The sequence below is a fragment of the Saccopteryx leptura genome, chromosome 1 (genome assembly GCF_036850995.1).
Source record: "Saccopteryx leptura isolate mSacLep1 chromosome 1, mSacLep1_pri_phased_curated, whole genome shotgun sequence".
NCBI classification, from domain to species: domain Eukaryota; kingdom Metazoa; phylum Chordata; class Mammalia; order Chiroptera; family Emballonuridae; genus Saccopteryx; species Saccopteryx leptura.
In genome coordinates, this window is record NC_089503.1 from 29,600,565 (window position 1) to 29,627,696 (window position 27,132).

The 27,132-nt window shown below is 37.9% G+C and overlaps 1 protein-coding gene and 1 non-coding gene across 3 annotated transcripts; one reads left to right on the top strand and one right to left on the bottom strand.

Annotated features, from left to right (window-relative positions):
* Window positions 1-25: 25 nt before the first annotated feature.
* Window positions 26-25,256, bottom strand: EIF3M (eukaryotic translation initiation factor 3 subunit M). Of its 2 annotated transcripts, XM_066363733.1 has the most exons (12): window positions 25,119-25,256; window positions 22,193-22,325; window positions 21,109-21,247; window positions 20,640-20,763; window positions 20,387-20,481; window positions 19,607-19,636; window positions 8,674-8,757; window positions 6,926-7,025; window positions 6,258-6,339; window positions 1,464-1,607; window positions 674-734; window positions 26-221 (listed from the first exon to the last, which is right to left on the bottom strand). In XM_066363733.1, exons 1-12 carry the CDS (start codon window positions 25,158-25,160, stop codon window positions 101-103), a joined length of 1,155 nt encoding a protein of 384 aa, XP_066219830.1. In that variant the 5' UTR covers window positions 25,161-25,256; the 3' UTR covers window positions 26-100. The 2 variants fall into 2 exon arrangements, with proteins under 2 accessions (XP_066219830.1, XP_066219837.1); XM_066363740.1 differs by lacking the exon at window positions 19,607-19,636.
* LOC136390235 (U6 spliceosomal RNA) lies at window positions 19,615-19,718 on the top strand. Its single transcript, XR_010748667.1, has one exon. It is a non-coding gene; the product is annotated as a U6 spliceosomal RNA (small nuclear RNA).
* Window positions 25,257-27,132: the final 1,876 nt, after the last annotated feature.

Consider the following 27,132-nt stretch of genomic DNA (forward strand, 5'->3'; position numbering starts at 1 on the left):
GAGACAATAAATGTTCAGACTGTAGTCAAATTTCAGCTTATAATGTTTTACTATTAGTTAGATACTTTTACCCAAAAGAGAAAATTTATAGCATAAAAATTCAGGTATCGGAAAGACTCAAAAGGCTGTTTTTCACTTTGTTCAGGTTTTGTTTCCAGGCATTAAGTGTGTCATACAGTTGCTGCCATTGCTGTTTTCCAAATGTCCGGTGTGTGCTATGACTAAAAATTGAAAAATTACAAATCGTTAGTCAAGCTTTTATCCTCTGAGGTTCTTTTACAATACTATACACTTATATCTAATCAAAAGCAAGGTTAAATATAGATAAAAGGTAATTCAGAATTGTAAGAGAAAAATTAGCTTATTTAAAAAATATCTTTACTATATTGATCCTGAACCTTCTATTTTCCTGAACTACATAAGCCGGTGACAAAAGTCATTAGTATTCTAGCCAATGCTGAGCCATTAAATGAAATGTGCTGGAAAATAGGACTCTTTCATTAAATAAGCTAATCACATTCAGTCTGAACTTTAATAAAATTATGATAAATAGCAACTATTTAACTACAGTCAACTGATAAGAACACCACCCTGGTTCTCTAAACATTTCAGTGAAATAATCAGAACCAACTAAATTGTTCTACAAAATGCTGCAAAGGATTAAGTGTCTTACCTGACAACTACTTTTCTCTGGGTCTGATCAATTTTGCTGTAGACCATTTTTGTTTTCACTGCTGGAAAAAGATGTTTTACATGATATGTCATAATGAAAATTCCCAGGGAAAACAGCCAAAGGTATGAAACTGACCAAGTAAGCCATAATAAAACTACAGCTTTCCAATGTTATTTTACAAATGGGCTCTTTGAATCTAATAACATGATCAAACCAAGAGGAAGGTCATGCATTTATCCCATGGTTCCTGGGCCAATCTATATAAATACACATACAGTTTTCAAAAGGCTCTGAAAAAAAGTCCTGATTAATAGTTAAACCACTTATAACACAATTGTTGGGGAAGAATGTCCTGTTTCTAGGCCAATCATAAAAAACTGGTAATGGGTAACAGTTGTAGGACATTTACTATGTGCCAGGTACTGGGCTAACTGCTTTACCTGCATTAATTAACTTAATCCTCCCAACTATAAATTATTTTTATATTCCTATTTCATAGAGGAAGAGCTAGTCTCAAACCCAGGTCTGAAACAAAAATCTAGGCTCTCAACCATTATGGTATACCGCCTAAAGGCTTTTGTTGTATATGAGGCAAGGCAAAAACCCCGTGGCAATTTATATCTTTACTCGACTACAGTTATAATCTGCTAATCTATTAAACCATGCACATTTACTACAAAAGAATATAGCTTTTCTATTGAATAGTTTAAGGCTCAGTTTCAAGATTAAAAATCTCATAATCCATGGGGTAAAAGACAAATAGAAAAAAAAAACGTTCTAATTGTTTTACCATCAATAACAAACGCTTCAACATCATCAGCTCCAATCTGAAGTTCTTGTTGCATTGTATCAAAAGAAATTTCTTTATTTTCTACTGCCATTCCCATAAAAGTTAGTAGTCTCATTTTTGCCATATTCTGTTCATGTAATAGTCCTGAATAACAAAACAGAAGTGAAGCCTAATAAGTGGCAATACTAATAAAAAGATCTACACAATTACAATTCTTGTGTTAAATTGTGGAAGTCACTCTGTTTGAACACTTCATATGGAACAATTTTGACAAAGCTTATGTTTTCAAACTATAAACTGACCCCACAATTAAATTATGGTGTCTTGAAAATTATTATTCTAGAACTACATTAAAATAATTTTTTTTAGTCTATTGATTTTGGAGGAAGAGAGACATCAATTTGTTGTTTCACTTTATTTATGCATTCATTGGTTGATTTTGTTATGTGGCTAACCTGGGATAGAACCTACAACCTTGATAAATTGGGACAAAACTCTTAACCAACTGAGCTACCTAGCCAGGGCAGAACTATATTTCTTTAATCCTATAGTACCATAGATAATAGATCCAAAGTTAAGAATGGACTATAATACGGGGTAAGCCCTAAAATTTTTTTACATCTAAACTTTTTTTTTCCTTTTTGACAGAGACTCAGAGAGAGGGATAGACAGGGACAGACAAAAAGGGAGAGATGAGAAGCATCAATTTTTCGTTGTGGCACTTTAGTTGTTCATTGATTGCTCTCTCATATGTGCCTCGACCGTGGGGCTACAGCAGACTGAGTGACCCCTTGCTCAAGCCAGATACCTTGGGCTCAAGCTGGTGAGCTTTGCTCAAACCAGATGAACCCCACACTCAAACTGGCAACCTCAGGGTCTCGAACCTGGGTCCTCCGCATCCCAGTCCAACGCTCTATCCACTGGACTACCGCTTGGTCAGGCTAAACTTTTTTTTTTACATTTGTACATTTTAGGAGATAAAATGTTCAAAATACATTTTAATATCCTAGTCAGGGCACTCACAGGAAGCAACCAATGAATGCATAACTGAGTGAAATAACAAATGAATGCTGTTTCCCTTCCCCTTCCCCTCTCTCTTCCTCTCTCTGTCTCTTTGAAACAATAAATCAAAAGAAATTAAGCCCTGACTGGAGAGCTCAGTCAATTGGAGCGTCATCTTGGAGCACGGAGGTTGCCGGTTCGATTATCTGGTCAGGGCACATACAGGAGCAGCTTTAAGTTCCTGTCTCTCTCTCAAAAAAAAGGCTCTCTGTTAAACAGAGGATTCCTTATCTACTTAGAATTTGTTCTGTGTTTTGCTGGTAAACATGGAGTTTTAAAATATTTTGTACATACTCAAAAACAAAAACTACTTCTTGTCTCCGGATTTAATACTTAAAAGTCAAAACTATAAAAGTGTCTTTTATCATTTAACATTTATAGGCTAAAAAGATTAGTAGTTAGAAAAAAATTAAACAGTATCATTAACAGGGATATTTGTTCTTTACAAGATAGAAGTAGAAAACTATAGATAATTAAAATTTTTGCCTTATAATTTCTATTGCAGTATGCTGTTACAATTATTCATATCAAAACCAATTGTTAAACCTAAAAGGAAACTTAACAAATTACTTGGTCCTGATCTTTTCACTTAAAAAACAATAAAATTGAGGATAAAGACATTAAATGACTTATGTATAGCCACAAAGTGGCAGGCCTTGAAAACAGATTTATTTCTAAAATAAGTAACTAAGATCCTGAATATCAAAGTGTTTACCTGTTCCTAAATAGAAGTACTGAATTTGTAACACATCACATTCACTTGATTTGATGTAAACATTAATTTAAAAAAACAAGTTTTTAAAACATCTAGAATTACATATCCCTTTATCCTGAACATACAAATTGTGTAAATTAACCAAATGGTTGATTACCCTCTAATAATTAAGAGCCTCAAGTTTGTACTGTTAAAAAAAAAAGTTCTAAGCATTGCATAAATAAATTTGAACTATATATATTAGCAGACTAGGGAAGCCCATTAATGTAGAATATAAGTCTGTTAATTAGCTGTAATTATGATGCAGGCTTTCTATTTGGCACAGATTCAACAATAACACGATCACCATAACTCAAATGAATGAAGTACCCAAGTAAGTATTGCTAACCGGATTTAATGGAAATCTACAAGCATCAAAAAATCAATTAGTGCACATGAACCTAATTAACAAATGAAAATTAGATGCTGATTAACTTTCTGAAGCAAGAAGGTAGCAACTGGCTAACACCAGACTACATGTGAACATGTTAGGGCAATTCAGATGACACAGTATAATACTGCTGTTAGCCCAAATTGTCAGTTAATAAAAAAAAAACCATGTTTTGATAAACTGTTGACACCTGTGGAATCAAGACATTTGTAACCAGCTGTAATAAATGTTTAATAATATATCTAAAACTAAAAATATACACATTTAATAAGATGTTTTCTTCCAAGCATTTTTTACAAATTTCTAATGAAAGATTGTTAATTTGCATAGATGTTCAAGAAAGAAAAGGCTAAACAGTGAACTTGATTTCCGTTGGCACAACAAATTATGTTTTTTCTGTCACAGAGAACAAACACTAAAGATCTTTCTCAATATTTGCAAATACAAGAAAATTCCTTAACAGTCCCAGATCTGTGGGCATATATAATTCCCTTTTAATTTGTTAAAATGAGAAACTCCTCAAATTTCTAAAATAAAATTAAAAATACCCTTGAAACAAAATTTACTTTATTGCTACTCTTTGTGCAGTTACAAGCTTGCCATTAATCAAAAAGCTTACCAAAGGAATGAAAATTATTTCTAGAATAAATTATGTAAAACCAATTATCTAGAATACATGGGGGAACCTGTATTTAAAAACATTTCGAATTGATGTTTAAAGGCCTACTTCAAAACAAATCACCAAACTTAAAGCCTTTAGGACTCCGCTATTAAGCCAGTGAAGTATGAGTTAGACTTGTAAGAACCTGTGCTTTATTTCATGAAAGTAGAATATTACTTGCAAAGAGGAAGTCACAGTGTTCTGTGTCATATTTCAATTTTAAAGTTATAAAGAAAATCTAATTTTATGGAAACATTTATTCATTACTAATATGTCAAAATCTTAATGCAGTAATAAAAAAATGTGCATCATTGAGCAATTTCTGCATTGTCACCTACCCCTGCCTTAAAACGCTGCAATATAGAAAACGTAATTTTAATGCATGGAATAGCTTATGAACCAGTGCTCCTTTGAAACAGTCAATTACACATCAATGGGGGAGTGTCAAAGTGTTAATTACTACTCCTTTTTCCTCAGTGAGTAAATAAAGAGGTTGCTGACATTTACATTCCATCACATAGCTTCATGCCACAAAACAAATTAACTGGTACAGAAGGTGGTTTTCTGGGTCTAGTGCACCTGGCATAGCATTCTACACAAACACACTCACATCTACTTTATCTTGGTGTATTTCAAATATCTTATTATGTTCACATAATTCAATCTTGCACAATTCCAATGGCTACACAAAATTTACAGGTGACAGAAATTACTGATTGCTACACCGAGAACTAACAGTATAATCAAAGTAGATTACAAATATAGTCTTTACGTGTCAAACAACCAGAAGACTAACAATTCAATTTTAAGATGAAAAATATATGTGTATTTTGATTATTGCCTAGTAAGAACAGAAAACACCTTAGTTGCATACTTCAATTTCAAAGAACTGGAGTTGTAGAACAATTTAAACCTGTTTAAAGATTTTCTAAGTTTTCTTTTTGTAATTTTAGTATGTTAAAGATGTAGTTTAGAAGGAAATTACTGACTATATATGGAATTTGCTTGCTTAATAAGGATGAGTAAGATTCAATTCAATTTTGTAAACATTTACTGAGCTCTGATGCCCTAGAAAAAATGTCAAAGGCAAAATCATGAAGCTAAAACTTACTCTGCTGTTTTTAACCAACTGTAGTTAGGAAAGTTTCTCCTATCACGCAGAATCACTACAACTCCATTTTTAACCCCATCTACAGCCTCACTTAAATTGACTAGCAATACCATATACATACTTGCATAATTTGTTAATTGGGGGTTAGGAGTATGCACTGAACATAAAACACTATATTAGAGGGGATAAAACTGTGTTACTAGGGCTTAAAAAAAAGAAAAAACCCACCAAAACTATAAATCACCATGCCTATGAATGAGTAAAAAGTCTTTTACAAAGAAATAATTTTATTTTAAACAAAATAAATTTAACCATATTTTGTCAGCTTTTAAAATGGGTGCTTCTAAAACTATAATCAAAGTAATGGTGATCCTTTAAGTTGTTTTTCTGTTCCATTTCCATTCCAAAAATTTAAAAAATCTCTATCAATGGAACTGTTAATACTGAATCTTCTCGAAACACCTGCTTCTTACTAGAACTTTACCCCAGAGAATTACGGTACAGTAGAGTTGGAAGGGCCTAAAATCCAACAAGCTCTTATGCAGAGGAAAAGATGCCCAGGTTTTGTGACTCTTCATTTCATGCTCTTTCTGTCACAAATGCTATCTCCTATCCCTTTGTGGTTCCTGATTCCCAGTTCATTCTGAGTTGTCTTTTAAACTACCTACACTTTTTTGTTTATTGCTATCCATCATACACCACTGGTCAGGGAAATCTACACATTAGGCCATGATTATATTTGCTGGATCTCACAGTACAAAACACATTCTGATCTCTCCACTACCCCGCCAAAGAATAAACACCCCCAAACTTACCAAGTGAATCTATGAAGTCTTTATTATTCTGATAAAACTTGACATATGATGCCAATTTAGCACTCACAAAAATGGTTAAAAGCTATATAGAGACAAAAAATAAAGATACAATATTCAATACAGAATAAAAATTTATAGCTTAAGACATTTTAAAGACTGACTTCTAGCAATAAAACTATTTCTTTCAGTACAGAAATTTCAATGTTTGATAATATTACTACCTAAGCCATTTCTTTAGTAAGAGTCTCTTAGATGAAAGAATCAGTAAATACACTGAGCTCTAAAGATGGTGGTAATGGCATAGTACAAATAGAAAATAACCCAAAACATATTTATACTTGCACTTGAAAAGGATGTTAATGTGTTTTTAAATATCAGATTCATCTTCTTAACTGGGGCTAGCTGACACTATATACTAAAAAGAAATTTGTATTATCTAAGTTCATAATGGCCAGGCAAGTGAGGAGATAAAGGAAAAGGAGAAAGAACAAACTGTGTTCAGTGGTTAGAGAAAAGCTGGTCCTAAATTTCAATCTGTCCCTGATATAAAAAGGATAAATAGTTCTCTTTCCAGATCTAATAATAGTCATGTTCATTAATACAAAGTAAAAGAGTTCTGCAAATTTAGGAAAAGAGAACATTTTTCACATTAAAGATAAACTACTTACATCATGAATAAGCTCGCCTTCCAAAAACTTGACAGGTTTTAAAGTAAGAAGATGGTCAAAAAGAAATGCATTTGGGTCTTTCAATGCTCGCACGATACACCTTAATTAGAAGATAAAAATCCAAGCTAAGTCTTGAAATCCAGGTATGTTCCACCGAGTTTGCAGAATGAAATATATACACTTAATGCAGTAAAATATCTTAAGAGTTCAATATATACAGCATTGGAAAAGCTGTAAGATTGAGGATTCAACAGGCCAATAGTCTACTTATCAAGTATATATCTGTTCTAACAAAATAGTAGACAAAAACATAGTTGGAGAGAAATTACCACAAAGTAATCAAAGAATAAATAACACAGCCGTCTATAAACCTTACCATATGCCGGACACTAAGGTAAGTGCTTTACACGCATGAACTTATTTAATCCTCACAATACCGTGAGAGACATAGTTTCATCATGCCCATTCCATGATCAACACAACAGGCTCAGAAAGAACTTGCCCAGGAAAAGCTCATTAGTGTTGGAGTATTTCAATGCAGGCAGTCTGACCTCAAAGATCTTTTTCACTAACTACTCTTTCAACTAACTACTCTTTCACTAACTCTATCATGTACATGTCCTTGTGAAGCAATAACCCTGTAAGTTATCATTTGTTTCAAATTTAAAGAACTGCCCTGGCCGGTTGGCTCAGTGGTAGAGCGTCGGCCTGGTGTGCAGAAGTCCCGGGTTCGATTCCCGGCCAGGGCACACAGGAGAAGCGCCCATCTGCTACTCCACCCCACCCCCTCTCCTTCTTCTCTGTCTCTCTCTTCCCCTCCCGCAGCCGAAGCTCCATTGGAGCAAAGATGGCACGGGCGCTGGGGATGGCTCCTTGGCCTTTGCCCCAGGCGCTAGAGTGGCTCTGGTCGCAACAGAGCGACGCCCCAGAGGGGCAGAGCGTCGCCCCCTGGTGGGCGTGCCGGGTGGATCCTGGTCGGGCGCATGCGGGAGTCTGACTGTCTCTCCCCGTTTCCAGCTTCAGAAAAATACAAAAAAAAAAAAAAAAAAAAAATTAAAGAACTGATTCTGTTCTTATTGCTAAGTCATTCTTCTTATTAGGAAAGGGCTAATTTTTAGCAAGCCACCAACTCTTCCTTAGCTACATACTTTAGTAAGTTAAAATTGACCTAAAATTAGATTTTTCAGGTTGGGATTTTCACCCTCATACCAGCAAAATACCCCAAACAGCAAATGCCATGTGGCTAGCACACATACAACCTATAGTTCTTCCAGTATCAAATCTTGAATGTTTGTCTCTCCATTAGAATCACCACAGAGCGCACAGTATCACATGGTTCTAGAGCATTGGTGGATGCAGACATGATTTGTTTTTGTTTTCTGATTGAATACTGTAGTTCAGTGGTCCCCAACCCCCGGGCCGCTACCGGTCCATGGGCCATTTGGTACTGGTCCGCAGAGAAAGAATAAGTAACTTACATTATTTCCGTTTTATTTATACATATTTAAGTCTGAACAATGTTTTATTTTTAAAAAATGACCAGATTCCCTATGTTAAATCCGTCTAAGACTCACTCTTGACGCTTGTCTCGGTCACGTGATACATTTATTCGTCCCACCCTAAAGGCCGGTCTGTGAAAATATTTTCTGACATTAAACCAGTCCATGGCCCAAAAAAGGTTGGGGACCACTGCTGTAGCTCACCACTAAGCTGCTGACTGGTCATTAGAACAGTGTGTTTAACATTACCTGTGGGCATCAACTCGAGCCTGGGAAGCATTGTCCTCCGTGTAACTTCCTAACAATTCAACCATGACTTTTGAAGCTGCATCACTAAAAAGAAATATTGCTTTAAGAATTTTAGAATATCATTATTGCCATTCATTCATTAAAAATATTTAGTATGCCAAGTATTGTGCGGATGATACATACAATGGTGACCAAGAAACACAAGGTCCCTCTCTATGGGAAAAGTCAGGGAACTCTCCTACTAGGTAGGAGAAGGAGACAACTAATAAGTACGTGCCATGAAGGAAGAAAATGGTGATGTAAGAGTAACAAAAGCAGAAACGGGAAAGAGGGGGCTACTTTATACAGAACGAGCAGGTGAAGTCACCCTCTCTCTGAAGAAGAAAACATTTCAACTGAGATAAAATATATAAAATAATCAGCCCTGAGAAGGGCTGGAGGTGGAAGGTGGGGGCTAGAGGACTACTTTCCAGGCAGAGGGGAGAGCAAACAAAGGCCCGACCAGGTGGGAAGCTTTGTGTCCTAGAAACTGCCAGGACCATACGGCTGAAGTTGAGCCAACACTGACTGTTTATATAACTCTACCAAAGATATTCTTCCAATCAAAATGTCCTTAAAATTATGCAGATAATCAATTTTAACTGCAGTAAAAAGTATGAAATAATTAAATGCATTCATTCAATTTGAAATTAGAAAATGTTTATCTTCTCCCTTCATTTCTTCTTGTAAACAGATGAATCTTTAACCAGTTATATAAAGCTTTGCTAATAAGTAGAAGTCTTTTTCCTCCCTTTTTTGTTTTGTTAAAACACTTTCCTCTGTCCATATCTGGATTCATCCTGGATAAAATCAGTAAGAGCTACATAATTTATTTTTAAAGGTTGAATTATATTCTAATACTAAGGTTTATTAAGATATATGAATATAATTATAGGAGTGGTTAAGTGGTAACCAGCATCTTAAAGGTAGTAATTAATAGAACTGTAAGAATTCAAAAGAAAAATTTAGAAGTCTGAATTCACAAAGACCAGTACACAGTATCTGACATATAATAAGGGCTCAAAAAAAGTTACAGTTTGTACTCATCAACCACCAACATGTATAAAAATCACAAAGGGGCACCCCTAAATGTAAGTATTCTTACTAAAAGAGCAAGGCAGATCTCAGAATTCTATTTAGAAGCAGGAAAAAAATTTTTTTTCTGTGTACTAAGCAAAAACCCATTCCTAAAATTTACATTAGTGGCACGACAGAAATTCAGTGTTTGTTTGTTGATTTACTTTTGGTGACAGAGAGAGGGACAGATAGGGACAGACAGGAAGGGAGAGAGATGAGAAGCATCAATTGTTCATTTCGGGACCTTGGTTGTTCATTGATTGCTTTCTCATATGTGCCTTGCAAGGGGGGGGGCCTACAGCAGAGTGAGTGACCCCTTGCTCAGGCCAGTGACCTTGGGTTCAGGCTGGTGAGCTCTGCTCAAACCAGATGAGCCTGTGCTCAAGCTAGCGACCTCGGGGTTTTGAACCTGGGTCCTGTGTCCCTTCATGTTTTAAATAACCACCCTCTTCTAGTTCCCTAGGTGGAGGTACATTCATCCATGCAGGGCCCATTATGTGTCAAGTTTGAGATGCCTTTTGTGTATGTGAATGAAAATGATAAATAGGAATAGATATTTGGAGTTCAAGGGAGAAATACAGGAGATAAAAACTTGAAAATCATTAGCACAGAGATGGTATTTAAAGGCACAAAACTAATGAGAGCATCAGCTATGTACCATCAGAGCATGCGTCAAGGGTGTAAGGGGCTGTTGCAGTTTTCTCATGATTGGAAACACGGGCAATTTTAGTAGGTGAGGGCAGGGGCACTAAGTGTCCTGTAGTGAACTTAACAATCTAGCAATACAAAGAAGTGTCCCACTCAAATGCTTTTGGCACTCAGCCTCCCCAAAAATCACAGCAAAAAAAAGATCAGGCCCTGGCTTGTTGGCTCAACTGTACAGCGTCAGTCAGGCAAGTGGAAGTCCCAGGTTCAATTCCTGGTCAGGGCACACAGGAGAAGCAGCCATCTGCTTCTCTACCTCTCCCCTTCCTTTCTTCTCTCTCTCTCTCTATCTTTCCCACAGCCAGGGCTCAAATGGTTTGAGCAAGTTGGCCCAGCCACTGAGGATAGCTCCATGGCCTCGCCTCAGGCATTAAAATAGCTTAGTTGCTGAGCTACGGAGCAGTGGCCTCAGACGGGCAGAGCACTGCCAGTAGGGGGCTTGTTGGGTGGATCCTGGTCAGGGCGCATAAGGGAGTACGTCTGTCTGCCTTCCCACTTCTTACTTAATAAAAACAGAACAACCCACAAACAACATGAACAGGGAACAAATATAACACAGCAGAAAAACCCAAGGACTGAGTTATTCCAATGTTTATAGAAGATAAGGAGAAACCACAAATTAGAGGGGAGTTGTAAATGAAGTAAGAGAAGAATCAAGAGAGGGTGGTAAGCCTGACCAGGCGGTGTTGCAGTGGATAGAGTGTTGGACTCAGACGTGGAGGACCCAGGTTTGAAACCCCGAGGTCACTGGCTTAAACACAAGCTCATCTGGTTTGAGCAAGGCTCACCAGCTTGAGCCAAAGGTCGCTGGCTTGAGCAAGGGGTCACTCGTTCTGCTGTAGCCCCCCAGTCAAGGCATATATGACAAAGCAATCAATGAGAAACTAAGGTGCTGCAATGAAAAACTGATGCTTCTCATCTCTCTTCCTTCCTGTCTGTTTGTCTCTATCTGTCCCCCCTTTCTGTCATAAATAAATAAATAAATAAATAAATAGAGGGTACTAAAAGCCAATTGAAGAAAGTGTTTCAGAATAAAAGACTGGTGATGTCAAAATTTTGGCTGACTGAGATAACTCCTTTATTTCTCCCCTTAAAGTTACAAGTCAGGCAACCATAATTCAACAAAGGACAACTCCACTCAACACACAAACATGTCTGAGAGAGCCACACATTGAGACATCTGATGGTAGGCGTACTGCACGCAGCAGAGGTGGTTGGTGGGGCAGAGGAAGGACAGGCACAGGGGCTGCAAATACAGTCTGGTACCTGCCCAGCCTCAGCTGATGTGGTAGTGGTGAAGGAGCTGGGCTGCAGCTCTACACGGCAGCCTAGAGCATAGGAGGAACAGAAGCAACATTCCTGACTGAGTAACCAATGCCACTGAGGCTAAACTTGGTGATGGGGGTGGAGAAAGGGCACAGCAGTGTGGCAGCTGCAGAGTGGTGGCCACCATTACCAGCAAGGCCAAGCCACAGAATCACTCCTATCCCACCAGTTGGAACCAACTCCTCACAGTGGAACCTGGTAGAGGCAGCACTGGGAGTTGGCAGGCCAAGAGCCACACTGTTTACCACACCCCACCACAAGGGTGGTGCCCTGAGACTGAGGCAACCTGGACATAAATGAGCAATTTCATGACAAGGAAATACCCTCCCACTGAGACCCTGGAGGTGCCAGTACACAGGTAAGAAAGAAAAAACAAAAAGTAGTGTGCTATAACACCATCTACGGGAAACAAATGAAAGGCCACTACTGATCAACCTGCTGAATTGTTAAGAACAAAACAATACTTTAAAAAAAGACAAGTTCACTACCTCAAATGTGCAGGCAGAAAAACAATCCATCAAGCACCATGAATAACCAAGGTAACAAGGTAGCTCAAAAAACAAAATTGAGTCTCCAGAAGCCAAACTCAAAGACATGGAAGGCTGGGATTTAAATGACATAATTCAAGACTGTAGTTATGAAAAATACTCAAAAAGATGTAAGAAAACTCAGAAAGGTAGTACAAGGGATTCAGGAATAAAGTCAACAAGCAAAAGGAGTACTTTGCCAAAGAGACAGAAACTATATAAAAAATAATTCTGTAACTGAAAAAAAACAGATGAAGAATGCACTAGAGAGCATTGGAAACAGAGCAGACCAGATAGAAGAGAGAATCAGTGAGCTTGAAGACAGAAATCTAGAAATGACTCAGGTTGAGGAAAAATGAGAAATGAGAGTTAAAGAAATAAAGAACTCTATGAGAACTATCTAGACTCCATTAGAAAGAGCAACATAAAAATAATGAAAACACCAGAAGAAGATGAGAAGAATGGAACAGAGAACCTATTCAAACAAATAATTGATGAGAACTCCCGAACCTATGGAGAGAATTAGATCCTCAAATTAAAAAAGCTAACAGGCCCTGGCCAGATAGCTTGGAGCACTGTCTCAAAGCACAGAGGTTGCCACTTCAATCCCTGGTGAGGGCACATATAGGAACAGACTCATGTTCCTATTTCTCTCTCTCTCTCTCCCACTCTCACTAAAAATCACAATTTTTTTAAAGATTAAAAATGAAAATCTAACAGAACACCTAATTATCTTAATGCAAAAGACCTCTTCTAAGACACATTAAAACTATGAAAAGTTAACGACAAAAATTCCTTAAGGCAGCCATGGGGGAAAAAGACTAACCTCCAAAGAAAACCATTAGATTATAAGATTTTTTTCAGTAGAAACCTTATAAGCTGGGAGAGTGGAATGAAATATTCAAAATACTGAGAGAGAAAAACCACAAGCCAGGAATAATATATATAGCTCAGTTATCCTTTAGATATGAAGGAAGTCAAGACTCTCAGACAAAAAAGCTGAGGTTATTTACCAGACTTGTATTACAAGACTTTGAAGGGAGCTCTTCTACCTGAGACAAAATGTAAGCAACATGACAGAAGCAGGAGATTGCAACCCTATTTCAGTATAGGGGATCAAACAATTATAATAAAGGTTAAAGAGGGGTAAAAAACCTTTAAAAATATATAAATAGTGTAATTTGGAAATGAAAACACAGCATAAAAGGTATAATTTGTGACAAAAACATAAAAGGGTAGGAAGTCAAGAACTTGCAAAGGTGAATAAAGATAAAATGCAATCAGACGAGGACTAGTGTATGCATGAAACGTTTTATTACACAAATCTAATGATAACAAAAAATACAAATCTAAAGCTGAAACGTAATATTAAAAAAAAAGGAAAATGAGGGGAAAAAATCACAGAAAACCACCTAACTAAAATAGCAGACAGAAATGCAAGGGAAAAAGAAACAAGACACAGAGCTAACAGAAAGACAAAATGGCCATAGTTAAGTCTTCATGTATCAATAATCACCTTAAATGTAAATGGACTGAACTCACCAATCAAAAGGCAGAGAGTAGCAGGATGGTTTAAAAAATAAGACCTAACTGCCTGACTAGTGGTGGCACAGTGGATAGAGCATCGACCTGGGATGCTGAGGTCCCAGGTTCAAAACCCCAAGGTCACCTGCTTGAGCATAGGATCATCAACAGGATTCCAAGGGGCCACTGGCTTGGCTGCAGCCTCCTGGTCAAGGCACATATGAGAAAGCAATCAATGAACAACTAAGGTGCTGCAACTATGAGTTGATACTTCTCACTTCGCTCCCTTCCTGTCTGTTCTCTCTCTCTCTCTCTCTCTCTCAGAAAAGAAAAAAAAATTCTTAGAAATGAACCATGAAGACCTAGAAAACCTAAACAAACTAATCATTAGTAAGAAAATTGAAAAAGTAATAAAAAAAACTTGCTAAAGTCAAAAGTCCAGGACCAATGGCTTCACACTGATGAATTCTATGGAACATTCTAAGATTTAATACCTATCCTCACCAAAAAATTGAAGAGGAGAAACTATTCCCTAACTCATGAGGTCAAAATTACCTTGATACCAAAACCAGGAAAGGATAATACAACAATAACAGCAACAACAACAACAAATTATAGGTCAATATTGCTGATGGACATCCATGCAAAAACCCTAAACAAAATACTAGCAAATCGAATACAACAATACATTAAAAGGATCATACATAATCCCAGGTATGCAAGGATGGTTCAACATAGGCAAATCAACCAATGTGACACACCACATTAACAAAATAAAAGATAAATATGTGATCATAGCAAGAAATGCAGAAAAAGCATTTAACAAGACAACATCCAATGGATACAGAAGAAGTATCTCAACATAAAAAGGCCATATATGACAAACTCTAAGCTGATATACCAATGGTGAAAACTAAAACCTTTTACTCTAAGATCAGGAACAAAACCAAGATGCCTACTCTCACCATTATTCAATATAGTACAGGAGAAGTCCTAGCCCAGGGGTTGGGAACCTTTTTGGCTGAGAGAGCCATAAATGCCACATATTTTAAAATGTAATTCCGTGAGAGCCACACGAGCCATACAACGACCCGTGTACGTTACACATTATCCAATAAAAATTTGGTGTTGTCCCGGAGGACAGCTGTGATTGGCTCCAGCCACCCGCAACCATGAACATGAGCAGTAGGAAATGAATGGTTTGTAATACATGAGAATGTTTTATTTTTTTTCTTTCTTTTTTTTTTTTTTTTTTGTATTTTTCTGAAGCTGGAAACGGGGAGGCAGTCAGACAGACTCCCACATGTGCCCGACTGGGATCCACCTGGCATGCCCACCAGGGGGTGATGCTCTGCTGCGACCAGAGCCACTCTAGCACCTGAGGCAGAGGCCACGGAGCCATCCTCAGCGCCCGGGCCAACTTTGCTCCAGTGGAGCCTTGGCTGCGAGAGGGGAAGAGAGAGACAGAGAGGAAGGAGAGGGGAGGGGTGGAGAAGCAGATGGGTGCTTCTCCTGTGTGCCCTGGCCGGGAATCGAACCCGGGACTCCTGCACGCCAGGCCGATGCTCCACCATTGAGCCAACCGTCCAGGGCCTGTTTTATATTTTTAATGTTATTGTTTTTTTTTTTTATTAAAGATTTGTCTGCGAGCCAGTTGCAGTCATCAAAAGAGCCACACCTGGCTCGCGAGCCATAGGTTCCCGACCCCTGTCCTAGCCAGAGCATTCAGGCAAGAGAAAGAAACATAACACAACCAAATTAGGACTATTTCAAATGACGTGATTCTATACATAGAAAACCCTAAAGGCTCCACCAAAAGACTATTAGAAACAATAAGCAAATACAGCAAAGTTGCAGGATACAAAATCAATATACAAAAATCCATTGTATTCCATACATTAACAATGAAACACCAGAAAAATAAATGAAGAAAACAACCCCATTTACAATTACTACAAAAAGTTTGATAAAATACATAGGAATCAACTTAAGAAAGGAAACGAAGGACCCATACACTGAAAACTAGACACTTTCAAAAGAAACTTAAGAATACATCAAGAAATGGAAACAAATTCTGTGTTCAAACGTTGGAAAAAGTAACACTATTAAAATGGCCATATTACTTAATGCAATACACAGATTTAATGTAACCCCCATCAAAATCCCAATGGCATTTTTCACAGGAATAGAACAAGTAATCCTCAAATTTGTATGAAACCACTCAAGACCCCAAATAGCCAAAGCCACCCTAAAACAAAAGAACAAAACTGTACTTCAAACCATACTACAAAGCTACAATCATTAAAACTAGAATATTGGCGCAAAATCAGACACAGACTAACGGAACAGAAGTGAGAGTCCAGAAATAAATGCACAGAGGAGCCAAAAACATTCAACAGAGAAAGACAAGTCTCTTCAATAATGTATTGAGAAAACTGAAAAGCCACTTGCAAAAGAATGAAACTAGATTGCTGACACTATATAAACAACTCAGTGAATTAAAACACTGAATATAAGACTTGAAACAATAAAGGTAAACACAGGTACTAAATTTATGGACCTTGGTCGCAAAGGGGTTTTTGTGAACTTGACCCCGAAGACAAGGGAAGTAAAAACAAAATTAAATGAAATGGGACATCAAACTAAAAAGCTTCTGCATAGCAAAAGAAACCATCAACAAAACAAAACAGGTAACCAACCTAATGGGAGAAGACATTGCAGACTACACTTACAATAAGGGACTAATATCCAAAATATATAAAGGACTCACATGACTCAAAAACAATAAAACAATCCAAATAAAAAATGGGCAGAGGGCCTGAACACTATCAAGGAAGACATACAGATGGCCAACAGATAAATGAAACGTGTTCGAAATCACTAGTTATAAGGAAATGCACATGAGATACCACCTCACACCTGTCAGAATGGCTATTATCAATAAGATAAGAAAAAGTGTTGGAGAGGATGCGAGAGGGAAACCTCCCACACTACTAGTGGGACTGTGAATCGATGCAGATACTATAGAAACAGTAGGGAGGTTCCTCAAATTAAGACCAGAACTACTGCCTGACCTGTCTACTACTGTCCAGTGGCTAAAGAAGCATTGCCCTGGAACACTGAGGTCTCTGGTTCAAAATCGTGGATTTGCCCAGTCAAGGCATATATGAGAAGCAACTACTACGAGTTGATGCTTTCTGCTCCTCCCTCCCCATTCTCACCCCTTTTCTCTCTCTCTCCTCTCTAAAATCAATAAGTAGAATCCTAAAAAAATTTATTTTATAAAGGCTAGAATTACTATGACCCAGCAATCCCTTTTCTGGGTATCTACCTGAAAAATCTGAAAAAACTTATCCATACCCTTATGTTTATTTTAGCATTATCTGTAACAGTCAGGTCGACAGATGACTGGATCACACACACACACACGAATACTACTTAGCCATAAAAAATGAGATACTGCCATTTTCGACAACACAGGTGGATCTTAAGAGTATTATGCTAAGTGAAATAAATCGGATGGAAAAGAACAAGAACCGTGTATCACTTTAAATGTGGGATTAAAAAAAAGTAACAAATGAACATGCAAAACAAACAAAAAACTCCTCATAGATACAGACAACAGAGTGGTGGTTACCAAAGGGGAAGTGGGGTGGAAGAAGAGAAAGATAGAAAAAGATGTCAAATACATGGTGACCGAAAGAAACTAGGTTTTGGGTGGTGAGCGCATAAGAGTATACAGATGTTGTATTATAAAACTGTACACCTGGAACTATATAATATGTTATCTACTAACCAGTGTTACCCCAATAACTCTTTTTTTTTTGTTTTAAATAAGGAATGGGGTACTGGCAAGGTAGCTCGGTTACTTAGAGCATAGACCCAACATGCTGAGGTTGCAGGTTCGATCCCCGGTCAGGGTACATACATGAATCAGCCAGTAAATGCATAGATAAGGGAAACAAGTAGATGTTTCTGTCTCTTTCCTTTCTTTTCTCTCTAAAAATCAATCATTCAGTCACATAAATAAATAAGGAATGAGTGATCATCTGTGACAAATGCAGAAAATTTCTAAGAGTCAAATTTTGAACATGTCTAGGTGAGCAGATTTTTACTTATGTCCTACTATTCTTAATTTCTCTGAGAATGAGCTTTGGAATTCTTTAGAACATTAACATCAGTTACTTCCTTACTACATTTAACAGACTGAGGATCCAGCAAACAGCAATTAGAGAAATCATTCAATAAGTAGTAATCATCTGTGACAAAAACTAGACAGAGGGAAATAGTCATAATTTTAATTTACTGTACCAGACAAAAGACACATTTTTTTTTTTTTTTGAGAGGAGGGGAGATAGAGAGGCAGACTCCAGCATGCCCCCTGACCAGGATCCACCTGGCAACCCCCATCTGAGGCCTATGCTTGAATCAACTGAGCTACCCACAGCACCTTAGGCTGACGTTCAGACCAACTGAGCTATCCTCAGCGCCTGGGGCCGATGGTAGAACATGTCAAGTCACTGGCGGGCTGTGAGAGGGGCAGAGAGAGAGAAGGGGGACAGGAAGGGGTGGAGAAGCAGCATATGGTCACTTCTCATGTGTGCCCTAACCAGGAATTGAACCTCGGCCACCCACATTCAGGCTGATGCTCTATCCACTGAGCTAATGGGCCAGAGCCACTCTCCAACAGTTTTTATGTCCTCCATTTGAAATGGTCTCTGTTATAAACTACCAAGTCTTACCACTTTATTGACAACTGGCTGGAATGCTGCCACAGCATGCCAGCATATAATAGATAGTAACTACTGCCTCATAAAAAATAGGCTGTTAATGTAAGATCCCCTGCTTATCTTTTATAATAAAATGTTCCAACTTTTAAAACAAAAATATTGTTAACCCTTTTAGTGAGTTTATTTCATGCTTGCTGACCCCAGGAGTGAGTTGTTTTTTTTTTTTCCCAAAAAATGAAATTAGTTCCAGTTCCAGTTTTATTAACTTAAAATCATGTTTGTTTGATAGCCAATTTATGGAAACAAGAACATACATTTGCCTTTTTTTAATGTTGCCTTACACTTTTTAAAATAAAAATTTTTGTAAGATTGTACTCTGGATGGTCAGGAGGCACGAGGACACATATGAACGTTCATACTACTCAAAGAGTTAAATTAAATGGTCTGCAAAGAAAAAAAATAACTTAATAGAAACTTATTAATCTTGTTGATTCTAATAAATACCCTAGTACTGCAAGTCAGTATAAAAACTGTGTAATCAAACGAAACTGAACACTAGATTACTTACTGGATATAAAGAAGAATAAATATTTTGGAAATGAAGTTTGCTAGGCTGTATAGAAGCCTTAGAAACCCAAGATCTTGCAGAAACCCAAAAGGTATTCATTTCATAAAATCTACTGAGAAGTATCGACTAAGGGGCATTTGTTTATATGACAGGCTTTGGCTGTGGAAACTGACTGATAGCCCATCACCACTATTAAGCAAAAGCAACAGCACTACTCTGTACTAAGACATCAAAGACCATTAAATAACTTAGTCTCATTTTAGACAGCTTTGGGATTAACAGGTGGACGATTTTTAGAACAAAAACAACTTTTGCTTTTTAAGAAGTTAAAAGATGGGGAAACCATTTGAAAATTTCCAGTTATCTTAAATAGGTAAAATTTACAGAAACATTTTATATCCACTCCATGGAGAACAAAGTAGAGCAAAAAGACTCACCCTACTATGTTCGCTTCGGCAGCACATATACTAAAATTGAACGATACAGAGAAGATTAGCATGGCCCCTGAGCAAGGATGACATGTAAATTTGTGAAGCGTTCCCATATTTTTTATTCATGTCACCTTATTCATAAGCATAATATTGTTTTAAGTAAGTTCTCTTGGAAATGTATTATAAGCATTTAAAATGTTAAACTTATTGTATAAGAGTACTACATTCCTCTCACACCATCATAAACACTTGATATCATGAAATCTTTCAACATTTGACAATCTAATAGATCAGGGGTCCCCAAACTGCGGCCCCCTAAGGTCTTTTATCTGGCCCCCACCGCATTTCTGGAAGGGGCACCTCTTTCATTGGTGGTCAGCGAGAGGAGCATAGTTCCCATTGAAATACTGGTCAGTTTGTTGATTTAAATTTACTTGTTATTTATTTTAAATATTGTATATGTTCCCGTTTTGTTTTTTTACTTTAAAATAAGATATGTGCAGTGTGCATAGGGATTTGTTCATAGTTTTTTTTATAGTCCGGCCCTCCAACGGTCTGAGGGACAGTGAACTGGCCCCCTGTGTAAAAAGTTTGGGGACCCCTGTAATAGATGAATATATTGTTTGAATTTTTATTTCCCTGAATATTAGTGTGATTGAATAAATTTTCATGCCTGCAAGATAAATAAATTAAAAAAAAGACTCACCCTACTTGTCTTTAAAAAACTAGCCCTCAGCTTGTCATTTTGCCTGTTAAGTTTTAAGTTAGGTCATTAATTCTGAATACCTTTTCTTGCAATCCACAAGTGCCTCATAAAGTAGCCTTAAAAGGGTGTGTTTTTTTTCAGTGGTGAGGTTCCAGTCAGAAATCCATTTTCTAACCTATCATGAGATTGACAAAAGGAGGAAATTTAGTGATACAGCTGATTATATTTTCACAATTTAAAATACAACATTTAGAACACACATATTTGCTACTTACTTTAGTTATAACACTACACTACTTATAGGCAGAACAAGTATCCCACATAAGAATTCACCTGATCCAGCTCAGTTGGAATGTACTGGATGGCTCCACAAGACGCTGCCACTTTAATGAGGCTGCAGTACACCGTGTATCTTACAGGAGTATTCTTATCCATGCCATGGAAAAGGTTGCTTAGCCTGGTTAACAAACAAGTAATAAAAGTTATGAGATTGGTAACTCTGGTGATTGAGATTGATCTCTCACAGCAATCCCGAGATACTGTTAATTCCACATTAACCTGACACCTATATAATTTTATTAACCAATGACACCCACTAAATTCAATAAAAATGTTAAACAATAATAATGTATTACAAAGAGTGAACTGGGGCACAGAAAGGTTAAGTGACTTGTCTAAAGTCACAGAGCTAATACGAGCCACAGCTGACAGACAGTCAAGTTCCAGAATTCTTGCTTTTTACCATCAAATGAGAGTGACATAAGAGCCCTGGAAAACCTAGCCTCTTTCGTTCTTAACTTACAACTGCAGTCTCAGAGAGGGGCGTTCACCTTCCCGAAATTTGACCAGCTTTTCACAGAGGTTTTCAATCAGAGCTTCTTGCTTTTCCGGTTCCAGGATCAACAGCAGGGATACCACGCTGTTCATCACGCTTTCAACATCTACATATGTATGAATAACAATGATACTATAATACTTAATGTACCTAGTAAAATATGTATTTCCAGTACTCAAAGACCATTAAACATAAGACACTTTAAAAAGATGTACTCTAGTTACTGTTAAACAGTTCTAAAGGCCCCTTTCCTTAATTGACGTTACACTGAAACTATAGCATACATGCGTTCACTAAACCAGCTCCGTTGTACAGCTAACATTCAGTAAACAACTTGTACATTTTATTGAAGAAGGAAATTATGACCTAAGATTTGGTTTTCAATCAGTAAAACAGAAGATTGATTTTTATATGTCTGCATATGGTTTCAATTTTTGTTGCCAAGATATTCAATAATGTGGAAGTTACTGGTTAGGTCTTAGGCTAGGATGCTTTCCCAATTGAAGAAAAAAAAAAAACTGTACATACAAACAAAAATTGTTTAGAAATGAAAGCTGTTTACTTTCTGGTTGGGTCACTGATTTTTGGATTGTACGGTATTAGTCATATAACAATTTTAATCTCAAACCTTAACTAGAGATTTCAGGACTCCCAATTTTCAAAATTTCCCATTTCATTTCAATAAATAGGGCATCAGCCAAATTATTAAATGGCTTTTAGATGACTTGTTATTGTATCCCATTTGACATTAAATCTTATGGAAAAGAAAGAAGTGCTTTGTTTTTTTTCTTCAATTCATCCTGAAATAATCGGTATTTAGTGTATGTAGTAACATTCGAAAAACATTCCTGACATAAAAAAAAGATGTTTTCTCAAAATGGGCTTACTTTATTGGTATAACAGATTAGAACAGACTGAAAGTATGTGCAAAGATAAGATTAGAAACAAGAGTGCTTAAAAGTTCTAAGGTCTGAAACAAAACAAATTCACAAGAAAATTTAAGAAGTAGGTTCTTTACTATTAGAAATATTACAAAAAATAAAAAACAAACCTTTATCATCTTCCTTAAGACATACATCACAGGCTTCAATAATTTGAGCTAAATCTACATGAAGTCCACCTTCTGAGTTCTCTTCTGAAATTTCAGCTCCTTTAGATTTTAGGTAAGCTCGAAGCTCAGCAGCCTATCAAATCAAACATGACTGTTATACAGCTATAAAACAGACTGCAAATGACAGAACACAAGGTCTCAAACCATTCTGTCTCGTTTCTGAAAAGGTAAATGGAAGTGCTGTATTGAGGATGACTTGACCTCATCTCCTGTCACAGCCCCACAGGTTTTCCTCTACGGCAGTGGTCCCCAACCCCTGGGCCACAGAGAAAGAATAAATAACCTACATTATTTCTGTTTTATTTATATTTAAGTCTGAATGATGTTTTATTTTTAAAAATGACCAGATTCCCTCTGTTACATCCGTCTAAGACTCACTCTTGATGCTTGTCTCGGTCACGTGACACAATTATCCGTCCCACCCTAAAGGCTGGTTGGTCCGTGAAAATATTTTCTAACATTAAACTGGTCCGTGGCCCAAAAAACGTTGGGGACCACTGCTCTACAGTACTCAGTGGCTACACAGACCCGTTACGGCCCACATGGAGCACCTTCAGAACTTCTCGCACATCACCTATAACTTGCTGAAATGCCCGTATATAGCAAAAATCTCTGTAATATAACCCAAAGCCTTATTGGGGGATGTGGGCTGGGATCTGACATGGTCAATTCAATTTGTTTGTTTTAAAGAATAATATTTCATTGCTCTCAGATATACAAAACCCAGCTACTTATTTGTTCTACACTGCTTATAAAAATTAGGGGATCAGGGAGCATGCAGATACTCTAGTACTTTGAGACTTTTGTATATAGTGCATTTTCACCAATGAAATAAAAGTTGGTTTTGCATCTAATTTGCATAATCAAACAACTTTCTTTGACTTGTTGCTTGCTTTTCTGATGTTCTTGCTTAATAAAAAATAATCAAATGCTTTTTTTATTGCTTCAGTCATTTCTGAAATATCCCCTAATTTTTGTGAGGAGTATACTAGGAAATTGTTTTTAATGCAAATGTATATATTGGTAAGAAAGCACCGTTGGCTCTATACAACTACAAACTACATTCAGCATTTAGACACTTTCTACTAACACATACTACTACTAATATATACACACACACAATTAATATGTATACACACACAATTAGTATATATAATACTGAATAACTCATTCATTTTAGAACTTGGTATGTATGGCAGCCAATGATGAACGCAGCTGGTATTTAAGATAATAAAATGAGGAACTGAAGTAGGGAGAGGCAAGGACACCATGAGTAAATGGTTAGGTACCACATTTTCTAAACCCACAAACAGGTTTCGGCTACCTAAGAGAAGTATATTAAATCTGTAGATCTGATGGTACTGTCTTAGAATATAGTAGCTTCATATATGAGTTGGTAGTAAAACATTTCATAAAACAGCTGTCACCCTGTCAGAGAGCACAAAAATACAAGCAGAAAGTATACTTCTATATGAAAAAGAAAACAACATGGTCAAAAGGTGGGGGGCAGTTGTTAAGCTTCTGCTTTGTAGACATAAAGTGAAATTTTTCTAGTAACTATTCAATCAAAAACAGTTCATTGTTTTTAATCTGTCATCCTCACTGCTCACAAATAGTGGTTTTGGAGCAGTACAAAGAAAAAGAAATAAGGATTCTGAACTCCATTTCTTAAATTTAATCAAACAAAGTTTTATCAAAGTTAAAACTCCTGGAAGCAGGTGATTACCTATTTACCTGAAACATGAATTACAAGCACAGTATCATAATCTCACTAGAAATGACACTTTAAAACTAAAATGTGATCAATAACCAGAACTTCCTGCATTTACAAATACTTTTCAGTTAAAAAATACTTTTTTCAGTAACTTAACTCAACTGTTAATAACATGATTCCATTACCAATGAAATCCGCTTTTTCCCTGTCATTCACATCTTTCTGTATTCAATTCCTTCCCCAGACTTGTTTACTTTAATCTTTTTTTTCCCTTTTTATTTCTACTTCTTATTTTGCTCTTCAAGGTTGAGCATCTGCATTTCTACCAGGGCAGGAAGGGGGAACGGAGGGTGAATCACATCTGCAATTCTAAAAGTACAGTACGTTAGAATAGCAATGATATCTTCTACGGAAACCAAAATGTCCAAGTTAGTAGAATAGCAGAAAAATACAAAATGGTAACACGACTTCATAAAATAGTTTTCAGTTCTGCAAAGTTAACTTAGAAAAGGTCCTTTCAGGTTTAGTTTAACTCCCACCAACTACAGGTGAACTTGTTACGGGGAAGAGAGCAAACCCCCAAACGGAACATTTAAACATGTTAGGCCAGATGTATGCCTATGTGGAATAGACGTTTTCTATTCAGATACAGACCTCACCCTGGCACAGTAAGAATATAAAATATGTTCTATATACAAAATAAGCCATTTGTGCCTCTGTGATCCCATAACATCATTTTGATCTTCAGTAAAAAAATTATTTTTCCAAAGACTGCTGACGCTAAGTATTTGCCACTTTCCGCTGAGGATGTGGCTCCATTTGCGAGACGGAAGCAGATGCCATTCCTTGAGTCAAAAAGTAGTGTCGTCAGAAGTGACTGGCTGAGAAAGTACTGACGCCGACCAGGAAGCTGGCGGGGAGCCGCGGGCCCAGCGTGGGGACCGCCGGCCGGCGGGCTGGTGCGATTCCAGGTCACGAACGCGCGCCCGTGCCTCACGGCCTCTCCACTCCCACTTGTGGAGGAGGGAGCTGCGGCTCTCAGCCCTGAAGCCGGGGCGGGCGGCATTCCTCCCGCCCGGTCTCAACTCGGGCCTTCACACCCCTGAGGTCACCCCAACCCCGCCCTGGCGGCCGCGCGTCCCCGAAGCACACCTGATCTTCCTCACTGATGTCGATGAAGGCTGGGACGCTCATGGTGAAGGGCCAGGCGCGGTGGACACTGCACTCGCAAACCACGCCGACCGGAAAAGGGAGCTGACACACTCAGTGGTGCCTCACAACCGCTTCCGGGTCACCTGGCGCTGGCCTTGAGGGGGCGGAGTCACTGGGACGGGACGGGCCACGGGCCAATCCCACCGCGCGCTTTGGCCGTAGTTGGGGGTGGGGCGAGCGTGCCCTCTGGGGCCTGTCCCTACGTATTCTGTGTGTCCCGTACGTTACAGATGCATCGCTTAGCCCACCCTTCCCTTGAAGTCTCGAGACTGGCGGGTGAACGAGCATGACTTGTGATCAAAACAGTTGTTCCGTTCCAGCCTCATCCCCCTTGCCAGTCTCTCAGGCCGTCTCAGACGTTGCTCCCACCAGACGCTTAGCCCTGCCTCCCTTTACACGCCGCCGAATCTAACGTCCCCTTGGCGGTCCCGAAAGAGCCTTCGGGGTATGCATTCGTTGTTGAGTCTGATAATTTCTTTTTTTCGAGTTATAATTGCACCCATTTTCAGCCTTTATTTAGAGAAAAACTAGCAGGCGGTGTTCTCTGCGCTGGGGGTACCGCGGCAGTCGCTTTTAAAAGACACTCTCCAGTGCAGCTTACAGCCCTGTGGGAACACTAAGAACAGAAACATTGCAAAGTGATTGGAAAGGCAGTCCTGAGTGGCATCATGTTTTACAGCATGGACTCCAGAGTCGAATTCCTTAGGACGGAATCCCTGCTGCACCATTTGATGGATGTCTGATTTGGGGCTATTGCTTAACCTCGGTGTTTCAGCTTTCTCTGGGAAACCAGGATTAAGTGCCTAAAATGTGAGGATTAAGTAAATTAATATATAAAGCGCAGGGTGAGCACTTAATGTGTTAGCCATTATTAAATAATTACCGTATGTAACATGTAACTAGCACTAAGAAGACAAACTGAGAAAGAGGATGTTGTGTATGAGTGCATACATGCGTTTTTAGACAGTGATCGAAGAAAAGGGCTCCAGTGATATTGAGAATGTAAGGAAATGAGGAAAGTACCAATGAAGAAAACTGCAGGGAAGCTTTCATGCAGAACAGAAAAACAAAAACAAACAAAAAAAAATAAATAAAAGGACTGGAATGAACGTGTAAGGAGGCCTGTGGGCTAGATTTCATTCAGTAAGAGAACAAGAGGAGATGACATAGCTGTGGCCAGATCATGGTCATAATAAAATATTGGGGGCCCTAATCGGTTGCTCAGTGGGTAGAGCATCTGCCAGGTGTATGGACATCTGGTGTTCCATTCCTGGTCAGGGCACCCAGGAGAAGCGACTATCTGCTCCCCCCCCTTTCCCCTCTCCCCTTTTCTCCCTCTTCCTGTCCCACAGCCTCTGTACTGAGCATCAGTCCAGTCCAACAAGCCTGCTGAGTGGGTCCCAGTCTCGTTGTGGGACTCTGCCTCACTATCTCCCCTACTCTCACCTAAGGGAAAAAAAAGAAATTTGGCTTTAATTCTTAATGAACTGGCAAGCCTCTGACATTTTGAGCAGAAGAGTGAGAAGATCAAACTTAACTTTTCCTTTTTTTTTTTTTTTTTGGTAAAGATCACTCACAGGTATTGAAAATTGACAACTTCTGTGTCTGGCTTCTTTCATCTAGCATAATGCTGTCAATGTTGTATAATGAATCAGTTCTTCATTCCTTCTTATTGCTTAGAGATATTGCATTGTTATGAATATACCACATTTTATTTATCCATTCACCAGAGGATGCATATTTAGATTGTTTCTATTTTTTGGTTATTATGAATAATGCTTCTATGAACATTTATGTACAAGATTTTGTGTGGACCTGTGTTTATATTTCTCCTGGGTATATACCTAGGAGTGAAATTACTGGGTTATATAGTAACTATATTTAGCTTTTTGTGGAGCTATTTTTCAAAAAGGTAGCAGCTTTATTTTTAATAGCCAAAAATGGGCAACAATCC